This window comes from Drosophila ficusphila, unplaced genomic scaffold (genome assembly GCF_018152265.1).
Source record: "Drosophila ficusphila isolate 14025-0441.05 unplaced genomic scaffold, ASM1815226v1 contig_412, whole genome shotgun sequence".
NCBI classification, from domain to species: domain Eukaryota; kingdom Metazoa; phylum Arthropoda; class Insecta; order Diptera; family Drosophilidae; genus Drosophila; species Drosophila ficusphila.
In genome coordinates, this window is record NW_025064326.1 from 269,880 (window position 1) to 293,639 (window position 23,760).

Genomic DNA, 23,760 nt, shown 5'->3' on the forward strand with positions numbered 1-23,760 from the left:
GACAATTCATTTGCATTTCCGTTGCCGCTTGCCGAGCTAGCCTTGAGCTCCGCTCCAATTGTGAACGAAATTTTCAGCTCGGCTGACCATGTCAACGGCTTAGAGAAGCTCCCCGCCGGGGTGGGGAGTGGAGTGGGTGCGCGCTGAGTGGGGGCATACATAAACGATGCCCGGCACATTCGCACCTCGGCTGGCACTCAGAAGAGAGGCGCCCGTCAAAGCCAGCAACAAGGAGGCCAATCAGCGCCTGTCAAGTGCCCACCGCAGTCCACCTGCCCGCCTGCTCAGCCACGAGCGCTAATGAAATGTCACGACTCGTTGTCAAGGCGGGTCGTTCTGGTGAAGAGAGGAAAGCAAGTTTTGGCCAGCCAGACAGGTCCTCCTGATTTCTCACTCTGCGTGCGAGGGGGTCGGCCAATAACTTTTATTTGAGCGGTCAGCCCACATGCACAGAGCAAAAACATTCAAGCCGGAAGGGTAGCGATGAAATGCTGATCCTCGTACTGCCAAACTTACAACGTCTGTAAACCGTGACGTATACCCCTTTCGAATTCTGTGTTCCTTTCCCTCTAACTCAACTTGACTACGACCATTTTTCTCAGTGGCTTCTGAGTGCATTCCACTGCAAGCGCTGGACATAGTTCCACACACACACCACATATACTCGCCCGCTTTCAATGGGATAAATGATTTCAAATCCAAAATGGAATAGCTGACCCGGCTCAGCTACTGGTCCCTCGAGGGGATGGCAGGGCAAAAACATCAGTCAATGACCAGCACTTGACATGTGACCGACATAGCCATCAACAAATCCATTTAAAAGTAACCCCGGCATGGCGGTTTTGCCGTTCTCTGCGCCATCAAGACCTGTCAGCGGAAGGGAATGGGCTGGCCGACACAGGACATTTGTCGGGCCACGTAAATCGTGCTGAATGTCACGTCTAAATAGAACGCAATAACGAGGACGGGACTGCGGCTCCGGAATTGCCCGTATTATGGGCCCATCACGTTGGGGAATCCTTGCGGAGACCACTCCCGGTCGCCGATCCGAACACTTGTGTGTCTAGTTACATATCTGATTGCTCTTGCCTTTCTTTTCTTTGCAGAAGACGCCGTGCACATCACGGCCATTCTCGGCGAGGGCGTCATCTTCAACTGCCACGTGGAGTTCCCCAACGACCACCCCGTGCCATATGTCCTGCAGTGGGACAAGAAGGTGAGCGAAACGGTACGATATCACAGTTAACATTTCTTCTCTAAACTCTCTTTTTTACATTGTTGTTCCGATACGCAAAAACAAAGCAAGAAAAAGTAAGAAACAGTCAGTCAGAACAGACAGACCACGCAGAAAACGAAAAGAACTCCTGCTAAACTCCGTACTCCTGTTCAGTGTCTTCTCAACTATACGTTCAATGCCATCCAATATCTTATGAGCCCTGTCCCCCCATACAAGCCCGATCGTTACTCAGCCTGGTTTTGCTAATTTGTAATTCTTTTTTGTTCCCCGAGTTCGAAGCGCTGTAATAACCAAACTAAGCAAGTTGATCCGATAACCGAACTAACCGAAGTAACCGAACTATTGCCAATGCTCGTGATGTTTGTTGATGTCCATGCGATACAGATTTCTATACTCTTAGCTTGAGATTGATCGTACTTGTGTATGTGTTTATGTGTTTCCATATTGGTACTTTAAACTTGATTTTGCTCAGTTCGGTTTCAGTTTGCCTTGGTTCTCATTGCCATCAACCCCTACCCTCCGGCCTGAAATCGGGGGCTCCCCCGCCCTGTCCCGCCCTTTTCACCAGCTAACACACCTTAAACCATAAACCATAGGCAGGCTTTGGCTTTCCAGCGGCTGCTCCTGATCAGCTTTGAGATCGGATTCCTTGCGCCTTCTTCAGTTCGATCACAAGACACGCACACAAACACTCCAGAATACTTCAACACTTTAATGAAATTATTTTTGCGGCATTCGAGAATGCAAATGATTAAATTAATCAAATTATTTGTCAATTGAAGGAACGGGCTTCACAGCACCCGGATCAAAGAGAGCGAAAGAGAAGAAAGCAGAACAAAATTCACATTCCACCGAAATCAAAAGAAACAGAAATTCCATTTGCAAATCAAATCAAATCAATCGAAATTCGTTCGCAATCAGAGCATATACAAAAATCTAGCTTAGCTGCTCACTGCAAACAAACTGAAACAATTTCCACTCCTGTTATTCCTCAACCATGCAAATCCCAAACAATTAGCCACAACCATTCAAAGCCGAGCAATATCGAAAACAAATTAGTCACATTGCCAAGACTTTAGTTGCAAGTGTTCAAAACTCTTTCATACCTCCTGCACCGCCCAATCCACCTAAACACTCAACCTCTCAACCACTCAACCAACCACCCAGCACAGTGGCAGTCGAAGTTTGCAGAAAATATGCTAATGTTTGGAAAATTTGAGCCGCAGATAAACAGGGCAAAGATTTGCTCGAAATTCTGTGAGGATAACTGCGCAAACTTTTCAGCATGGTAGCGATGCATATTTCTGGCATTTTCAACAGCCACTGCACATTCTCGTAGGGAAAGCAAATTTCATTTCAATCAGTACGCAATGGCCCAATGAAACACCTTTCATATCAAGAGCACCGACACCGAGTCACATCTTTTTCCATTCATCTTTTCTTTTGACGTTTTGTAATGTAATCCAATTATTTTCCCAGCCTTCTGCATGCTTAGTATGTAGTGTGTAGCAAACTAGTTTACTTACCCTGTTCAGCAGCAAAGTTTGATGAAGCCAACTAACATGGGCAACCTCTGCACCGCGACTTCAACTAAGCCCCGACCTCAAACAGCTTACTTTCCATAATTTCAAGAACGCCTAAGCCAACTTGAACGGCTACCAACTTTCCTTGGGGCTTCGGCTGCAGCTTGATAACGAAACAGCAAAAACTAGAAAAACCGCAAGGATAATAAACTGTAAATGTCAGGATACGAAGGGGCGAATCGTGGGCGTCAAAGTCACGATTGTCCTTCGCCTGGCGAAAAACAGTCAAAGTTGTGAGAGTATGTGTTGTGCTGGCCAGATAACGTCTCCTGCTTTTTGTGCCAACTTAAAAGTTTTACAAGCAATTTTAATGCCAAGCAAAGTTATAAGTACTACAAAAAGAATGTTTATGTTTTGTCGCGATAAAAATTCCCACACGTTGTGGAAAAGCGCAGGCGAGCCGTACCGACGACCGAATTAAAGTGATTAACATGGCTTTAGGTTTTAATTTGTGCGCTCGTTCCGCCCTCAGACGTATCTCTCCCGACTTCCGTATAATTACAAGTACTTTCCATAGAAACGAAGCAGTGCCGTTTTGTCAGTCAGTTCTATTAAAGGCCTCCCACTTGTCAGGCTCCTTATTAAAGACAAGCCCGTGCTGAAATGGAAGGCATGAGAGGCGGGCGTTGCCTAGCTGCAATCTAAATTAATTGCTACTTAATAAATTAGGCGGAAAAATGTTTGCCGAGCCAACTTATGTCGCTTCTGCGATTGCGAATATTAATTTTAGCCCGGTAAGAACCACCCATCTGTGTCCCGGAATGCCAGCTTTTTTCGTCCTTGTGCGCTTCCATCGCAAGTTATTTCATACGTTAGCCGAGGAAATTATTAAAACGTCTATATGCTTTAATACGGCCCCCAGAGCCCATCTTCCATCTCTCGTCTAATTAGAGAAATAAATCGATTAACTCGGCCTGGGATAACATGGCGAGCAGGCAATTTTCTTGCCAATTATTTACGTACTCGCAAACATCACGCTATCTAGGGCTCCTGATGTAGAGAAAGGACAAAATCTGTGGTCCCCAAGTTTGGGATCGAATGCACTCGGTTCGATGCATTCGGTAAGGTCCTGTGAACAAAATGTGAATAAACAAATGCCAAGTTGCGCAAGCAAGGATGAAAAGCAGGAGGATTGGGGCCGAGTGCAGGTTAACCCCAATTTCTGTTGCCCGCCTCGAAATATATTTTACATGCACATTTTTTATCTGCACAAGCTAGAATTTCAAATGTATCTCTTTGGCCCTCGTTGTTTTAGTTTCTGCCGCACACACACACTGAGTCAGATGATTTATTGTTGCCAGCGTGTCCCTGGCACACTACAAAAATACTATATGTGAGAGGGTGCGCGGGTGTCCTGCCTCCCCATTCGCCCTTCCGCTCTTCCGCCTCTCCTCCGGCTGTTGATGAGCGTACAACGAGGTGGAGCGGGTGGAGTGGGTGGAGCGGGTGGAACGGGGGAGGAGGTCCAAGTGGTGAGCCCAGGATCTGTGGAGTTCGTGTTGACAGTGAAAATGTGTGACCATGTCTGTACATATAGTTTGTGTATCTGCGAGAGCGCTTGTTTGTTTGCTGGCATGTTTACCATGCGGCAGCGCAATTTCTCCACGTTAACGTGATGAGTTTTTGTTTTGACTGTTTGTAGATTTTACTTTCGCAGACAGAACGCAGTTATGTTCCCCGTAGCTATGTCGCAACTCAATTTATTTGCGACAGTTGTTGGTTGCTTGCGTCTCCTCAGCGGGAAGCTTTTGAGAGTTTCCGATTAGCGTAATCGCCTGCCTTTTCACCAACTGCACCTGCATGCCACCTAGATGCCGCCTAGATTTAAGTGTTCGAATGTAGATTGCCTGATCCTAGCGAGTAAGCCACTGCCACAGTATCAGTATTGTATATATCCCCGAGCCCGCGACTCATAATCCGAATCATAACACTAGGTTAATACTGTCTGTACCTGTACCTGTAAATGTGCCTGTTCTAAGACGAAGCGTACCAAGCAGGCTCTCGTTTGTCGTATGTACAAATGTCATGGCACACTCCATGCATATACCGCATCCAGACAGACCGATCAAGATCCCACTCCGATCCCTGGCCACTGAACCACCGACTAATGTGCGCATCTATCCTCCTTCCTCCTCCAAGGGCTCCGACCTGCCCATCTACATCTGGTATGAGAGCTACCCAGAGCACATCGAGGAGGGCTACAAGGGGCGCGTGTCGCGCGTCTCGCAGGACTCGCCCTTCGGCTCCGCCTCGCTCAACCTGACCAACATCCGGGAGTCGGACCAGGGCTGGTACGAGTGCAAGGTCGTCTTCCTCAACCGGGACCCCAAGCAGCACAAGAACGGTACATGGTTCCACTTAGACGTTCATGCACCGCCGCGCTTTAGTGTTACGCCAGAGGATATTATATACGTTAATTTAGGTGAGTACTGGGTCGGGTCCAGCAGCCAGCAGCAGCCTCGCTCTGATAAATAGCCGGGTCATAAATACCCGCTCATATTCGGCTGGCCAACTTATTTGGCCGTCTGTCAGCGGGCCTTTGCGAGGCAGCGCCCTCTCGCAGGTTACGTGGAGAGAGACCCCAGTTCGCATTTGGCCCACTTTCGAGTGTGTCAAATGGGCGGCCATTTGTTGCAGCGCTCGGATGAGTTTGTCACCTTGGAACTGGGAACTTGGAACTCTAATTCCCAGGAGTCCCAGGCCCCCAACGAGTTATGGCCGCCCATTTGTCATCTTCCGCTCAAAAGTGGAATACATTGCCCGGGTCTTACGAAAATCGATAAGCTCATCATGCTCACAAACGTATCAAATCAAATTTCCGTCGCTTAATCAAAGTTAAAATGCTTACGAGACCCACTGGCAGCGAAACAAAAGGCGTTGCCGGAAATGCGTTGGGCTAAAACAGCGCTGCAGCGTATAAATCAGAGGAGCACAGCGGCCGGAGGAGAACAACGGGGCCAGTGAGGCGCATGGAAGGGAAGTGCAACAAAGCGGAGGCTCCATTGTCTGCCGCAAATGGTGAAAGGACGAAGACAAAGGCAGACCGAGCCTAGCACACAGGGGGCGGGAGGCGGTTGGCGAAACCCCCTGGAAACCGAAAAGCGCAACAATTGCCACCACTTACCTTATTAATTCCTCGCTCTCGTTTCGTTTCGTTTCGTTCTGTCGCCGCATTTCCTTGCAGGTGATTCTATTATACTCAATTGCCAGGCCGACGGCACTCCCACGCCGGAAATACTCTGGTACAAGGATGCCAATCCCGTCGACCCCTCGCCCACGGTGGGCATCTTCAACGACGGCACCGAGCTGCGGATCTCCACCATTCGGCACGAGGACATCGGAGAGTACACTTGCATTGCACGCAATGGTGAGGGACAAGTCTCCCATACGGCCCGTGTTATAATCGCGGGCGGCGCTGTAATCATGGTAAAAACCTAAATAAAACTCACTTATTTTGCGATATAGTACACAAACCAAAGGGGGAAGCCTGGGAAGTCCTGGTACTCGGGTGGGGTGAAGTGTTGGCCTCGGCGCCCGGGGTTCGCGCAGGTTACTAATACGTAGTTTTGTTCTCTACCCCTCCCCCCACCCATCCCCAACCAATCCCCTACAATCGTAGGATAAGGCGGCGCCCGACAAACACACTCGCACCAAATCCAAGTCGAATGCCGTGAATGAGAGACTGACCATACGCGTAAGTCCCTTCGAAAATCGCTCCATGCATTCTGCATACGGCATCCTGCATTCCGCATACAGCATATTCTGTTCAACGCTTCCCCATTAACTAAACCGAAGGCCGGCTACCGACCCCATTCACGGCCCCTTAATCACTCCAAACGCCCTTTGGGCTGCAGATTTGGAGAGCAGCCGGCAAGCGGCTACAGAAATCACCAGACCAAACCATGTCCAGATACCGATTCCGAGGGCGAGAGGGCGCGAATCCCCATGGGTGGGCTCAAAAAAGAGTGTAGCAGGAGCTAAACTTTTTGCGCCTCCAGCCGGCCGTGTTCTCAGGGCTGACCCAAGCACAGGAGCTGAGTAGAACCGAACAGAACGGAACTGAGCAACCCGCAGCAGGAGCACGGCGCTCGCTACACTTGACATGGTCATTCGCCTGGTCTCGGGCAGATCCCTCTATTTACAACCCGCATACAAGCATGCTCTCATGTCCGCAAACCACCCTCCCCGCCCACCTTCCGCCGGTCCTGGGAGTCCTCGTGCATGTGTGGGTGCCAACATGGCCGTCGTCGTCGTCCGCCCGCTGTGTGTAGCATACTTTTGTGCGCCCGCTAATGCATTTGCATTTCGGTTATTTACAGCTAGCTGCAGCTGCGGCAGAAGGAATCAGGGTAGGATAATCCGGCACAGCGGAAAAACAGGTCCTCAAAATACCTGAATTTTCCCCAGTACACAAACACTGAGTACGACTCTTTAAATTCGGTTCAGCACAGCGGAGAAAATTACTTCGAAAAACTTCGAAAATCATGAATTTGCTGTATTTCCCTCCGAATCTCTCTTTTTACTACAGCCTTGCTCGCTTTAAGTTTTCCTCCCCAAATGCTCAAATCGTGCACGACTTGCAGCGTTTGAACTTTGACCTTTTGCTGGCTTTTCAGGCCAGCCAAGAAGAGCATGTGGAAGTGTGGGAATTGCACATGCCTCGTGCTTCAATTACTGTTCAACCATTTTGCAGCAATCTCCGCATAAATATTGTAATAACATTTATCTGGCCACAGGCAATGTGGACATTTTATAGATGACCCAAGGGAAATCGAAGCGAACCAAACCAAACCAAACCAAGCCAAAGGCAGATGAAGCCAATTCAATTTACGAGCTCATTTCGAGCCCCAGTCAACCCACATCAATTTTGGCCATAACTAAAACTAATTCAAATGAAACAGTCTGGTAGCAAATTGCCCGAGAGCAAAGCGGCGGCAAATGTGCCCATTAAATAAACCAAGCCCCACACAACAGGCAGAATGCACTCATGCAATTACCGGGTCGGGAAAGGGGTTCGTAATGTTTGGCTCCTGACAGTTGACTGACAAGTTGTCAATGGCAGCGGCCAGGGGAGAGTGGGAGCGGGTAGCGGGGAAAGGGAAGATGGAAGAGGGGGGATTTGGGGGAACGGAGCACATTTCAAAGCTGTGACAGCAGAAATGTTATTTCTCGGGAGCGAGTGCACACAAAGGATCGATGACGGCGACAGCCAAAAATTAGCTGTCAAGCTCCAGGCTCCGCAGGGACCAAGGGGTGGTTGCTCATGGCCCACGATTTAAGTTTGCCAACAGTCCACAGTCAACCGTCATAAGTTTGCAGTTCGTTACCCGTTCGCAAGGCGCCCTTTCTAACAGCCTTCCGCATCCTCTCTCCGTCGCGAACAGGTGCCCCCGACCAACCAAACGAAGAACGATGGCGACAAAGTGATATTCTCCTGCGAGGCTAAGGCCATGCCCGGCAACGTCACGGTCCGCTGGTACCGCGAGGGGTCGCCCGTGCGGGAGGTGGCCGCCCTGGAGACGCGCGTCACCATCCGCAAGGACGGCTCGCTCATCATCAACCCCATCAAGCCGGACGACTCGGGCCAGTACCTCTGCGAGGTGACCAACGGCATCGGAGATCCGCAGAGCGCCTCCGCCTACCTGAGCGTCGAGTGTGAGTATAAAGCCCTCTTTCTGTGACTACCAATACTTGATTTCCCTTTAACGCTCTGACAAAGAGTATACTAGTTAAAATACATTTGCCCATTCCATCAAATGGTATGCAACTTATGCTCTAGTTATGGATACCTACTATTCCCCACTTTCTCTGCAGATCCCGCCAAGGTCACCTTCACGCCCACTGTGCAGTACCTGCCGTTCCGGCTGGCCGGCGTGGTCCAGTGCTATATCAAGTCGAGTCCGCAGCTGCAGTACGTCACTTGGACGAAGGACAAGCGCCTGCTGGAGCCCTACCAGATGAAGGACATCGTGGTGATGGCCAACGGGTCGCTGCTGTTCACGCGGGTGAACGAGGAGCACCAGGGCCAGTACTCCTGCACGCCGTACAACGCAAAAGGTACGGCCGGTGCCTCCGGCATCATGGACGTGCTCGTCCGGAAGCCGCCCGCCTTCACGGTGGAGCCGGAGACACTCTACCAGCGCAAGGTCGGCGATAGCGTGGAGATGCACTGCGACGCCCTGGAGGCGGAGGGCACCGAGCGGCCCACGATCAAGTGGCAGCGGCAGGAGGGCGAGCAGCTGGCCGAGTCGCAGCGCAACCGGATCAAGATCTCCGGCGGGAACATCACCATCGAGAACCTGCGGCGCGAGGACTTCGGCTACTACCAGTGCGTGGTCTCGAACGAGGTGGCCACCCTGATGGCGGTCACCCAGCTGGTGATCGAGGGCACCCAGCCGCACGCCCCCTACAACATCACCGGGAAGGCCACCGAGTCCTCGATCACGCTGCAGTGGCTGCCGGGCTACAGCGGGGGCTCGGAGTACAAGCAGGACTACACGATCTGGTTCCGGGAGGCGGGCGTCAACGACTGGCAGACGATCTCGGTGACGCCCTCGGGCAGCACACAGGTGACCATCAACGGCCTGGCCTCCGGGACCACCTACGAGTTCCAGGTGGTGGGCCGCAACGTCCTGGGCGACGGGATGATGAGCAAGGTGATGACCGTGCGCACACTGGGTAAGTCCTCTGGATCCTCTCGCATTTTCTTTCGCTCGCTTGCTCTTCCTTTGGGTTCTTGCTGCAGTCGCTCCCTGGCATATCCTGCACATAATCTCATGAAAAACCTCTGCACAACTGATCTGGATTGGCTCTAACATAACGCTCTTATTTTCTCTCGTTTTCTTCTCTTTTCCTCACCGACCTCCATCGAAACAAAACCGCTACTCGATTTAACTTTCTCATACTAATCATGCGCGCAATCAAATGCAAACCGTCAAATGCCAAACCGCGACTACGAATTTTTCCTGGGAACCACGGAAAATTCGGGTTCAGTAGAAGACGCTCCGGCAGCGCCACGTAATGTCAAGGCTGCAACACAACCGCCCGACTCATTCTTTCAGCTAATGCCAGACGAAGCTGGTAAGAGAAAAAACCCAAACCCAACCGTAAATCCCCAGAACGAATAGCTTTTAACGTGAATCGGAGAAATAGAATCTCATCCAACTCGAAGATGACCCGTAAATCTTAGCCACCGACGTACAAGGATCAGATCTGATTTGCCCCAGAAAGCTTTTTATTGCAAAAGCCAACAACAAAATTTTAAATTTGATTCCAAAAAGTTTTTAGTTCGAAAGCTAGCTCCAAGAACCTTTCTGCACTACTGCATGGAAAGTACTGTACTTCTGTTTTACAATTTAGTTGTTATCTTCATAGTTTGAATAGAAAAAATAGCAATAACTTACTTCAGATTTTTTTGTGTGGGTTAAAATGCGTTTATTTTAAGATTAGGCAAAATTTAACATTTTTCTGCCGATTTCCTGCCGTAACTTGGTCAAAGCATGTCCTCTGTTCTACAGTTGCATTTATGGATAATTTGAATGGGTGACATTTATTTCTTAGCAAGGTGAAATCATTTAAAAACACACTGCAACCCCTGCTGGATACTTTGCTAGACTCCTAGATTGCATGAGGCTTGAATGTAGCTCCTGGGATCCCGACCCTAAAATGTAAATACCAACGTTTATTTTTGAACTATTACACCAAGTTATTGGATAGTCTGAATACCGAGCTCTCGTCCGACTCTTGGCCCTCCAAACGCTCCATACCCTCCCCTTGTGGCCAAAGGCCCGCTCTCCCCAAAGAATTCAATATTCATTTTGGCTTTTGGGGCCGGCTACGAAAAAAGCAACAATTAAATATTCAAACCAATTATACAGGGCTGCGCTCTGAACCCAGCAGTTATTGGCTGCCAAAGCACGCCCCGAATTCGCGCCATTTCCCACGGGGCATAATTTGCCACATGTGCTGGGGATTCTGGGCCCTGGCCTTCTGGCCTGGATGCGAATATTACGTTTCCGCCGCTCACGCACACAGCGAGGACTATCTGGGTCTGATCTGCGTTCGCGTGTGTGCGTAATTAAAACAGTTTGGCCCCACATTTAATTATTTAAATTAATTGAACTGTTTTTACAACGGCTGCCGGGGTGCCCTTGTTTTTTTCCGTGTCTTGCAGGTTGTGCGGTCGATATGACAACGCCCACGCCCACTTCCACTTCCACTCCCACTCCCACTCCCGAATAGCGAGCACGGGGTGGCACAGTTTAAACAGCCATATTACCAAATGCCGAGGCACATTTAACAAGCCCGCCCGTTGCGCCCCTCCAGATCCTTCCTCCGCTTTTGCGGGTGCCGTAGGTGCGGCAATTTGAATGCCTTTGTCTACGCTGCCGCGTGTTTTTCCAACCGCTTTGCGATAATAGTTAATTTTATCCTCGCCCTCTGCTCCTCTGCTCTCCACTCGATGTGTAGTTCCCCTGTATATATGCATACCCCGCCACACACATACTAACAAATAAATGTTTTTCACCATTTAGCGTATTTAATTTACTTACATTAGTCTGCGTGTATGGGAAAGTGTGTGTGCGTGTGCCAGTGCGTATACGTGTTGGCGCACGCGTAGGTTAAAAAATAAGGAAACTGCTACAGAAATCAAGCAACAACAAAAACGACAACAACAACGATAGAACACTGTTTCGTCGGCGGTTACTTTGGCGCAAATGTGCGCCGTGTTGTGTAATGCAACCCTGGATTTCGTGTACGTGTGTACCTTTTTTTTGGCGCTTGTAACGAAACACCTACAACCAGAACCATCCAATGCCACCGCCCATTCGACCGCTCTCCGCCCATAGACACCACCCACCACCCCGCCATTTCATTCTCTGCAGCACAGCCGAACAACCACGACTCTAACTAAACAACAACAGCAGCTTAAGCAAATGCCTCGCAGAAAATTGTGTTTTCCTTGGCTTTATTTTCGATTGCGCTCCTTGGTCGCTACTTTGTGTTTCTTATGATATTTTTTAGTCCTGCATAAAACATCAACGCTAAATCATAGCCCCTGCCCCGCCGCCCACCTCCAGAAACCCCGCCCCGAAGTGCGCTCGTGCATCTGTGTGTTTATGTCCGTGCCGCATTCGCGTATGCCAAGCAGATTTCATACGCCGTGTAGACCCGCTGTCGCTGGCATTTGCCCACACCCACCACCCACTGCCCCACCCAACCGCCGTCAAGTGAGTGGTGCAGAGCAGCTCTGCTTTGCGTGCCGTTTCGTCCATGCGTCGCGGCTCTTAAAAATTAATAACAACAATGCGAGCAGCAGGCAGCGCGCTTCAAGAGCTGAAACATTTACGCTCCGACATTCGACAAAACAGTGAAGTGTCACCCCGAAGGATTAAACAATAACCAGAGACAATGCATGTCAAGGTTGATTATAAGAGGAAGCCCGCACATGCGAACTTATGAATATTCAGCCGATTCACTGTCATTATTGCGTCACAGGCCTTGTTGCCGTGCGAGTTTTTCAGATCGGTAGGCAAGGGAGTTTGCGTTAGAGCGAGGTAAACCAATAAAAGATTGGAGAACGAGTCCTGACTGGCCAACTTTGAGCCCTGTAGTTAGCACACCTTTCGGTACTGGATTGCACTTTCTTTTCTTTTCCAACACGCACGACCTTCCTCTGCACTCCTTAGCTTTAAATTTTTACTCGCCTCGATTTAATTTGATTTGAATTTGTGTTTCGTGTTTTTTGTTCTGATTTATTTACAGACCTCTTAGCTTTTTTCGACATTTACTTTCACACCGACTCGCGTGGCAAGCTAGTTTACTCGCCGCCCAGGTTGAGGGTCAAAGGTACTCCATCGAACATAAGTAGATAATATACACTAAGTCCCGGCCCTTCCCTGCATTATTTTTTCGCATTTTACGTTTCACTCGAAAGTGTCGCTTAAGCAATGTCCCTGTCCTTCGGAACAGCTGGTAAGTCCTGCCAGCAACCTGCAGATTTACTGTGGGCCCCCGTCCAACCCTTTCCGAAATCCCCACCACTGCAGTCATAAATAACATTTAACCGAGCTGCGCCGCCTCGTATTTTTGTACACCCCTACTCTGCCCTTGACATTTTTACAGTCCGTCCGTCTGTTCTCCGTTTCTACCCATCTCATTTAGGCCTTTCGCTTTCCCAGCCGCTTTCCCGAGCCATTTTGCTTTTTATGTTTGTCACTTGTCTCGTTTACGTAATGTTAAATCTGCACACATTTTTTATGCGGGCCGAGAATTAAAGGGTTGCTGCCTTGCTCATTTCTGCCCCATTCGCATAATCAACTTTTGATATATGCGCCAAGTATGCGCTTTCAAATCCCGCGAGGGCCCTTTAAAAGCATTTTTAATTAACATACATACATACATAACTAGCGTGGCATTTTTCGTTAGCCGCATCACCATAATATATGGCCTGCACTTATTGCCGCTCGTGGGGAACCCCCAAAAGCCCTAATATCCTTCCATTCGCACCGTCAGCTCATCTAAACTCCGCTCGAACACACACTTGCCATATTTACCATACGCACACCTCGCATACATCGTTTTACGCTCTTAAAAATTTCATAAGCGCCATTGGGAGCAACGAATTTGGCGTCATTTACATGACATTGTGTATTTCTTTAAGCAGTTTGAATTTGCATTTGCATGGGCGAACAACTGAATCCGGAACACAGAGTCCTAAGATCTCTGGCTCCTATTCCAATCCCCCGGAGACCGGCAGTTAATTGCATCGAGACCGAGTTCTCCAATCAGAGGACTGACAAGCGCACCGAGAATTCAGGTTATCTCTGCCTATAATTCGTTTGCATATCCCCAATGGTGTCCTTCCCGACTCCTGTTTGTCAGTCGTGCAGTTTTTGCACCCCTCCATTTGGGAGCCCTGACGTTAGTCTGAGCCCACAAGTATTCAAATGAAATTCGAAAATGGAAAGTTTCATGTGTGTGTATGCTAATTAAAATGTGTTTTTGTCAATCCCTTCACATGCAGGGCTCGCTGTCATGAATAAATGCATGGCTAAAAAAGGAAAAGGGTGCGGAGTTGTAAAAAGCTAAATGGAATTTTTATAAAGCTTTTAAGCGTAGCAAAAAAAAAACTAAATAAATAAAATCATCTAAAACAGAAAAGTGTGAAGCGGGCACTAGGAGATCCACTACATTTTTCCATCAGAAGGTTACCTTAAATCTTGTATTGGAATCCATGTTCAAATTTAAAGTCGGGCCTCATTTTATGTTGGAAATGGAAAAGAGCCAACGGCAAAGGGTAATAAAAGGGCAGTGGAAAATCCCCGCGCAACTAAACAAAGCAAAAAATGAAATGGAAATAAATCAAAAATAATGCAAAGGATTTAGCCATACACTGAAAGCAATGTGCTGAGAAGCTGAAAAACATATATATGAAGTCGAAAAGATTATTTATACATCCTTTTGTGATGAATAAAACAATGACTTTCATTAAATAAATTTGGTAATTTATGAGAACTCGATAATGGATCATTGTCCTACGAACTCTCTCTTCAATTGTTTTCACTGTATGTATATTTCGATGCCAGGTTTTACCTTTGTACGTTGTTGGCAATTGAAATTGGCTTTAAGTTCTGACTGGAAAACAAGGCAGCACAGAAGGCCTCGTCCCTTCCCCGTATTGTAAATGTACATGCTAATGGTTCGTTTTTGCTCTCCCATCTTCTCCTCCCACAAATCGCAGGTCCCAAGCCAGGTCCACCCAGGAACGTGTCCGTGACGGAGGTGTCGAACGGGTTCCTCATCACATGGCAGTCACCGCTGGAGCGGGCGCACATCGTCAAGTTCTACACCATCAAGTACCGGACAGACGCGCAGTGGAAGACCCTCAACCGGGGGCAGATTCGGCCGGAGGAGACGCAGTACCTGGTGAAGAACCTGGTGGGCGGAAGGACCTACTACTTCCGGGTGCTGGCCAACTCGGAGAAGTCGTACGAGTCCAGCGACGAGGTGAAGTTCCCTGTGCCGGCACGTGTCAAGCACAAGGCGATTACCGCCGGCGTCGTTGGGGGCATCCTGTTTTTTATTGTTGCGATCATTTTATCGGTTTGTGCCGTAAAAATTTGCAATAAACGTAAACGACGAAAACAGGAAAAAGGTAACACTGAGGCAAAAGCTAACACACACACTTGAAATGGTTTTTGATGACAATCACAAAATGATAATGCCACAATGCTAATGCTAATGATGATGCTAACGATATAGATGTACCGATGATTCGTGCGATACTAATATCTGAACACTCCTAACAGTAATAATCGATGGCGATGTTCTTGTTGTTGGCGAACCCAAAACCATAACCATGAAATTTAAGCCCCCTAATTGAAACTTACTAACGTTCCGGCCGCGGCCACTTGCTAATTAACTATGTATTCCGAGATTCGATACTTGACCTTTTGACGGCACAGGCCACCCAATTGTGCATAACCTTTAACTGATTACCGATAACCGTAACTTGCTGTTCTCATTTGACTTATGCTTGAATTTGAGTTTTACCGCAGTGGAAATCCGCTTGTGTTTTCTATACAGTTCCGAAACATTGGTGATCTCGACAACAATAACACATTGGAAATTGCATTTGAAACCATTTGTTTTGTCCAAAGTGAAATCTCACAAAATTGTTAAGCTATCGAGGCGTTTGATCTGAAAATCTCCATAAATTATGCCTGTCTGAAAGTATGATTTGTACGTTTTTGTTGTAGTTGTGCAAGTAAAATTGAGTTACAATTTGGCCAAAGTTGCTGCGAAATCTTTGTAAATATATTTACATACTAATTGGACTTCGGTTTGATTTGTTTTTGGGTAACTCTTTATGTTGGTTTCCTATTTTATTTTGTTTTAAGTTTTAAGACCCCCTTTTCCCCCTCGTCGCCCTTGGTTCCCCAGTGATTTCCGTTGACAAAAATGGGTCCCCAGATCTTAGTTCACAATCGGCTATAAGACCTCCGAAATTATCAGCTTTGTTTGCATTCAACTGTTTAATTTTCTGTTCGTATTTTTGGGGTTATTTATCAGCGTGTTAAAAATTGTTTACAAATCTGAATTCATAGCGCTTTGCAACCTGTTTGTTTTTGAATTCAACGCATGAAAATAATACTAGTTGTTGCCACTTAAGTAAGCATTAAGCGAACATCGAAATTCAATCGATTAAACTCCTTTTGTGCCTTTCCCGCCCCCGGGGAAAATTCCTTGCGAAGCGAGTATGAAAACCTGGCCAAAATTAAGCCAGGGTCAAAATCAGGACATCGCTTATACCTCTCTCGCTGGCTTTAACGCAGTCGAATCGAATCCGAACCGAACCTACCAAACCCAACCAAACCAAACCGAACAGAACCGAACCGAACGGAACCGTGTGCATATCGAACCCCAGTCTCTGCCTTCTATAATGGTTTTTGCTTTAAACTGTATTTTAAGTGGATTAATTAATGTTGCGTTGTTTAAATCAATTATTTATGTATTCTTTCCGAGACCCCGCCCCACACACCTACACAACACAGAAAAAACAATGAGCAGGGAAATTCAATTTTTTTAAATCAACGCAGCCCATTAGCTGTGAAATATAATGTACGAAGATACATACGCATATTCTGTACAGAACACATTGTTCTCAACTTTTGATTTTTTTTTTTTTTTTTTTGCTGAGGCAAGCACATTATATATCCGACAGAGCCAATAGATTAACGTAAAACAGCTTACATTCAAATGTGACAAGCTGATAGTGCTGGTGATCGAAATGCCTTTATCTCCGAACCATTGACAAGCATGTTCTCGGCCAAATCGTCGTTGTTTCTGCCCAGGGCTGAGTTCATGACAGATAAAAGCATTTCCACCACGGAGGAGATCAGAGATACGAACACCTATATACATGGCTGATGACCATTTATATAGCATAATACTGGGCAGACGTTTTTTGTAAACAATTCACGCACAAAGATGGTAAAATAAGGCCCACAAACCAGTCGATAGAGCGAATAGCAAACCAATCTAGAAACCGAATCGCAGGCATAAAATGATCGCGTCATCATTTGGTCGGTTATCCAGTCCCCCGCCGTTGTCTGCCCAACTTTCGGACTTCGAATCGCTGGCTTATAAAGCTGGCGCTGATGAAGAGTTTATTTGAGGTCCGAGTTGGGCACTCAATGTGCGGGGCGACCAGTAAAGCAATCCGAAATTTGAGAAATGCTATATGTAGTAAGACCCCACTAAACCCCAACATCGATGCAAGCAAGGGTAAGTTTTTGCAATCATTTTAAGTCGATGTCGTGTGCCACAGATCCCGAGTACTGACAACAACTAAAGGTTATTTTCAGACGAGTCCCACCACCCCACCAACCCACAACTAACCAACACTGACACCACAACCAACCTCCAACCACTCGAGCCTCATCGATTAAGCATCTGCATTCCACCAAGAGTCCGCAATCCGTCGGTTAAATGTTGTCAGTGCTTCCTCTCGGGCAGATCGATCAGATTCTGCCTGCGCAGCACTTTCTCGAGTTTTCAAGCACCCCACAGATACCATAATTACCCAAAAACTCAAGCACAGCTAAACAAAACATGACCGAAAGGCAAACCAAAACCATACTTCTCCACACTTTTCGTTTTTGTATGAATCACGTCTTCTTCTTTGGCAAACTTTTGTCGCTCGACTCTTCAGTTTTGCTTTCTTCCGTTCGTTTTGCATCCCCATAATCCTCATATGAAACGCAGTATTTGGTTTTCGATTTGCATTCTTGAGTTCCCGTTTCTTTCTTTCCGTTGGCACAATTCGTAACTTGACCATTCAAAAGCCATTTCACGTGTCATTGTTTTTTCCAACCATTCGAAGCCAGATCCTAAATAAAATACTGCGAAGAGCACACGGCTGTGTATATGCACCTCGGAGTGTGTGCGTATGTAACATGCACCAAGTTTTCGCATATAACCGTATATATTTGGGTTTGTCATCGTCAGCTGGCCGGAGGGTGCATCGCGTTTTGAATAGTTGGCAACAATTTGCAATGTCCCCGTAACAGCCGTTCGATTAGCCAAACTATCTGAGCTCTGACTGCGAAATTAGCTTCCTGGTTCACTAATTGGCGCCTCCTCCTTGCTTCCATGTAATTGCAACCCCAATCAACCGAAACTAACAACATAGTTTAATCGTAGTATTGTAACTGCTAACTGGTAAATGGCAACTATTATCTGTTAACCGGCGACTGTTGAATGTCCCTTAGTAATAGCCTAGTTACTGCTAAAACCCAACAGGAGTGTAATTTGATGATGCTGGCATGCAAATTGGCATAACCAACGTGTCCAACACGTGCACAGCGACCAAGGAACGTAACGAGATCTCAAACTAACGAATTCAGAACACTTATTTGGAGCTCCTTTCTCTCTGTGCACTTACGACCTTTTTCCCCCGCCCTCAACAAACACCAAAAAAAAAAAAATAAATATACTCCGCGTTATGCCAGTTGATGCGATGCGATACGCAGAATTTCGAAAGACAGTATTCGCTTATATACGTCTATATGTAGAGAGCACCGTAGTATGCATATGCATAGACTTATTTCCGTGAACGTGTGTGTATATAGAGTGTGTGTGCTTGGTAGCTGTACGTACGGTGTACGGGTATTTTATTTATCGGATGGGACGGCTCACGCTGCACGCCAAATTAATTGTAGAAATTATACGTTTGCAGAGTTCAACATGGTAGCTTGCAGGATAACGGACGCTCGTAACATTGCCGCCAATAATCATCATTTGCACAATCGCAGTACGGGCTCAATTTCCTCTGGTCAAGTGCCTTTAAAAAAGTGAGTATGTCCTTGGATCGCCTCTAATCTGACTCGAAATTCTCCCCGCCAATCTGCAAATCGTATCCGTATCTGTATCTGTATATGTATCTGTAACGTTGTCATCTATCTGTCTACCCATTTCACTTTGATTGGCAACCGCCGTGCACGTTCCACCGATCTACTATCGCTCCATAGCAATACTGAACATTACCGTGATTATGAAAGCGTTTTTATAGTTCCAGGTCCATCCTGTCATAATCAAAATCGTAAGCAAACTTTTTTCAAACTTAAACAAAGTTTTCTTTAGTTGAGTTGGCTTTAGTTAAATGATTTTCTGAGTTTTTCTCTTTCGTTTACTTTTGTTTCGCTGCTTCCTGTACAGCGGGAGTTAAGGGATTTACCTAATGACTTCAGAAATGTTTACAAAATTGAGCTCGAGAGCAGAGCTGGGCTAGCAAAGCTCCTGTACCTTGCTATAAAAACTCTCAACATTATTTAATCAACTGAATTACTAGCATTTAAAGTCGAGAAGTCCTCTTAAGTGACTCCGAACTGAAAAGATTTTTAAACCCTTGCCATAAAGTAAATATATTCTTGTTCAGCATCACGATCTGAATCGAAATACGTCTGACGTCTGTCCGTCGGTCCTCTTGTAAAAAAAAAATTCTCACGCCATTATTTTTTATGAAATTTTTCTTCTGACTGAAATTATAATGCTATCTGCAATGGTATAAAAATCGTCATAGCTTTTGTGTTGTTAAGCCTTTATATAATTTGTTCGACATATTTGATGACTGCAGGGATATATAAGCTTCGGCTCGCTGAAGCTAGATTCCTTTCTTGTTGCTTATATTTTGTGTATAATTTTATAGTCCTGAGTTTCTGTTGAAATGATTTAAAAAAATTCTAGTAGTTGTTGAATAGCTAAATTAAGCCTTGTCTTATCCGGTACAGGTACAAACAAACCCGAATATCAAGTCTAACCGCCATCCTCATCGCCATACTGCACTGGATCTGGCCGCCCGATCGCTGCACCAACTGCCACTCCATCTACAGCTCGCCGAACCTCGAGGACGGCGAAGGGGATGGCGGTGGCGGAGGACGAAGGCGGTCCGTGAGCCGTATTCAGCGGAGCCTTGACGGACGCTTTGTGTTGGACGTGGAGGGCGTTTCTAAACTCGGATACTCGCAGCAGACCTTGGAGCAGGGCAGTGTGGATGTGGTGGACGGCGGACTCTTCGAGCGCAGGAACAGCAACGTGTCCCAGAAGTCCTCCAGCGACGACGGGGGATTTCTGTCGAGGCGAAACTTCATCACAGCTCGGGCTTCGTGGCGCCGTCCCTTGGTGGCCTCTTCCAGTCAGCTGAGTCTGCAGTCGGCGGCGGACTCGGCAAGGGGCTTTCTTCAAGGCCTCCTGAAAATAGGAGGCAAGCAGTCCGCAGGTCCCAACCAGCAGTCTTACTTCGACGAGGCAGTGAGTGGAGCTCGCTACCAGAATGTCCTCCGGCCCTACACCAGCAGCTACAACTTGTACGGAAACGCGGACAGGAGCAGGCCGCTGCATATCAACACAATCAGCGGAAGCCTCAGCCAGCAGCACTACACTCCCTCGCGGACCTCAAGGATATTCTCGAGCTCCCCGCAGCAGCACAACCACCTGCAGCACCACCAGCAACTGCTGCTCTCCAGCGGAGGCAGTGGCTCGTACCCCACGCACTTCAGCGACCTGAGCACCGTGTATCCCCCGAACTCCGCCGAGCGATCGTCGCACAACCTGAGCAGCAGGTACAGATACTACTCCCAGGAGCTGCCCTCCTTGAGGACCATTCAGGAGGAGACGCGGCGCCAGCAGCAGCAGCAGTCGCACCTCCTGGAAGACCACTTCGTGCCCCTGCAGCTGCCCTCCCCTCCGTCGTGGAGGTGCTACTACCAGTCGCAGGCCAGCTACCGCCCTCGAACCCGATGGTATCCCCGCCACCACTCGCGGCTGTTCGGCAGCCGGCAGCAGCAGCACGAGATGCTCTCTCCCTTGCCGCAGCTGAACCTGAACCTGCGCAACTCCATCAACCCCGGCGGCCTGGAGGCGTCCCCGGAATCGCGCTCCAGTTCGAGTGGCTTCGGCTCGAAGAACACGTCCAACCACCCGGGAAGCACCAGCGAATGGCGTCTGCTGCCGCCTTACAGAGCCCCTCCGTCGCCGTCCAAGCACTTGGGCTACTTCGGGGGACAGCAGGCCCAGGGGCAGACTCCCCACGCCTCCTACTCGTGTCCCAGGGCCACGACGCCCCCGTACACGATGGCCCACTGGCTGGAGATGATCTCAAGGCTGAACGCGGCCACCGACAGCAATCTCCCGAAGGCCTGTCCCGTGGACGTGGGCAGTGTGGACGGGCACTACGAGTTCGACCCGGCCACGCCCACCCCCAGCGCCTCCAGCATGCTGCGCGAGGATCTCAACCTGCACATTGACACACACCCCTACCACCACCACACGCTCGGGCCGCTCAGCGGGAGTCTGCTCCATAGCCACGCCCCCTTTGCAGGGGGCGGCAGGAAGGCGAGATCACTGGCGGGTCACCAGCCGCGATACGACAACGTCGAGGTAAGGCTGCAAGCCATGAGGGAGGAGTTCTATGCCTACCGCAAGCGCCAAGCGATTCAGCAGATGGAGAGCGTTTGCTGAGCCAGTGAAGCATTTAATTGGTACATGCCACCCCAACGGCCATCTCGCCCACAAGTGCAACCACACCCACACCCACATTCACGCCCACGCCCACAACACAAAGAGCCAGTTTCATAGGAAATCCCTCGCAGACATTCCGACAAAGTTGGACAGCAGCGGCCGAGGCAATAAGACGCGATATAATATTGGATCAGCCCCCAATTCAGAGATGAACTTTAAAAGTTTGGCCTCCTGCTAACTCACACTGAAAAACAAAAACAAAGTAACGAAACACTTAGAAGCCAGAAACAATTAGTAGATTTAAACGTGAGGAGGAAGCTGTGTAAATATATTCGAGGCAAGAAGAGAACCCCCAGAAGGTTAAGTATAACATTAAAGAACTATAGCAATTATAGCAACATATTATTAACATATTAAAGGCAAGTAAATGAAGCAAACATTGTTTGGCGTCATATGCAAAGAACAAATTACAGTTACAATACATTATTATTTTCAAGTGTACTAGATATGATACTTGAGGTATCACAGATCGATTATGTTAAACATTGAGCATTAAATATTAATTAACAATCCACAAGAGTAAGCCTAAATTATGTTATATTACAACTAAACTAAATTAGTATGGAATATGCTAGCGGTTAAGCATTTAGTTGTTAACAACTAGAGCAGAGATGAAAAAAGAAGGTCGACTCGAAAATAAAACGCTAAAAACTAAAAAAAAAAAATATAGAGAAATTGTTTCATAATTAAATTATTTAACGACAAAACCTACAAAGAAAAGTAAAAGACGAGGCAAAAAAACGAAAACAGTTTAACAAGAATTAAATGAAATATAAATGCTGCATATATGTTTACTGTTGATCTACACACGATAATTAACTCAAGCAAATATTTATTAACCCAAACGTAAAAACAAAACAAAAATCAAAGAAAAACGAAATGAAAGGAAACCAAAAACGAAGCGATGAGCAACTATTCTTTCCGGTTTGACTCACATCCCAAGACAACGTCAATGAATAAGCTAGGAACATAGAACAGGTCCTTCGATCCGAACAGATCCTGGATTCCCAAGAGCGATGGTATTGGTCTTAGGTTATAGGTCAGTTGTGTATAAGACAGTTCCCCGGATGCAGCTTAGTTAAACTCGACGACACTCGAGGCGTTTCAGTTTTTAAGTACTTGTTAACAACAAACGATAATTGATTAATGTCTAATGATCAAATTGTACGGAATGATGGTTTGACACAACTTGACGCCAAAACACTGCCAGAGCGAGAGATGCGAGAAGACCGCGAGTGTGTATAACGTGTGTAAATTTCAGAGCATAAACAAAATATAATACAGTTAATATAATCCAGTTTACGATAACACTATTCAGGGGACGGTTGGGGCACAAAAAAAATCGAGAAATCAACTATGAATCAACCGACTAATGATCTCAAGCATTTCTTTTTTCCTGCGAAAAGCAGTTTTGCGAACCGTACTGAGTTCCCCGATTTTTAAATTCTGATTTCCGCCCTAGATATGAGCCCACTTTTGCCTGACAGATAATCAGATAATCAAGGGAGCGCGGTCTTAACATATTACTCAGATCAAATAGGTTGCTTTTTGTATTATAGGGCACAGAGAAAATCGCATTTAAATTGAAAACTAGTATAACCGTTTGAAGAAGGGACAAAATCTCGAGTTGTGTTGCATGTTTTTGAAAATGTTGATTCAAGCAAATAAGTTAATTTTTGTGTTGCATTGGACACCCACACTCTGACACGCTCACACTGAGAGCACACACAATGAACGTTTAACTAGAATGAAATAAATTAATTAATTAACTGAGCATTAACGGAAGGCAAACGAAGAGGAGCGCAAACGATGATTGCGAAATGACAGCCTATATTTAATTTTAATTAAGCGACGGAGCTACTTATGAGATGTTAGGCGCAGGACCTTAAGGAAAATATATACATACATATATGATTATTTATACGAATACATGTGTATGTGGTACATATATATGCATATAGATACTGGATTACACGGCATGTACATTATGAGGAGTGCATTGTAACTAAGTTAAGTAAATCTAACGCTTTAGTCTGCCACTTTGATTTTTGGACAAGGTGCGCCAGTTAACTTTTCGACTCGACTCAAAGAAATGAACAAAAATAGGATCTATTAAAGATACATAATAAAATTATAAGAAAGGGAAACCTATATTCTTTTGCACCACCTTTCATCTTGACGACCATTTGATGACATTTCCAGACACAAACTTATAAACTTTCGCGTCACTTTCCCATGCCCGCCAACACACTTTCACTTTCCAAACCTTCCCCACTGCAATTCCAATTCAGCATATATAAATCGTACAAGGATAAATCAGTTTAGAACGAAATATATTGTAATTAATACAGACACACA

The 23,760-nt window shown here is 46.9% G+C and overlaps 1 protein-coding gene across 10 annotated transcripts in view; it reads left to right on the forward strand.

The window, feature by feature from the left end:
- The window catches only part of LOC108091500 (protein turtle), a 37,129-nt gene extending 13,369 nt beyond the window's left edge, over positions 1-23,760 (forward strand). The window contains exons 4-13 of one of the 10 annotated variants that reach the window (XM_017190742.2): positions 1,107-1,228; positions 4,960-5,242; positions 6,005-6,246; positions 6,440-6,514; positions 8,205-8,475; positions 8,635-9,498; positions 9,817-9,900; positions 14,564-14,977; positions 18,563-18,677; positions 19,614-23,760. In XM_017190742.2, the coding sequence (XP_017046231.1) occupies positions 1,107-1,228; positions 4,960-5,242; positions 6,005-6,246; positions 6,440-6,514; positions 8,205-8,475; positions 8,635-9,498; positions 9,817-9,900; positions 14,564-14,977; positions 18,563-18,677; positions 19,614-21,342 (4,199 nt within the window). In that variant the 3' untranslated portion in view covers positions 21,343-23,760. Of the gene's footprint in view, positions 1-1,106; positions 1,229-4,959; positions 5,243-6,004; positions 6,247-6,439; positions 6,515-8,204; positions 8,476-8,634; positions 9,499-9,813; positions 9,901-12,585; positions 12,670-14,563; positions 14,978-18,545; positions 18,678-18,854; positions 18,926-19,613 lie in introns of those variants that run through there. The other 9 variants (XM_017190737.1, XM_017190738.1, XM_017190739.1 and 6 more) reach the window with 9 other exon arrangements.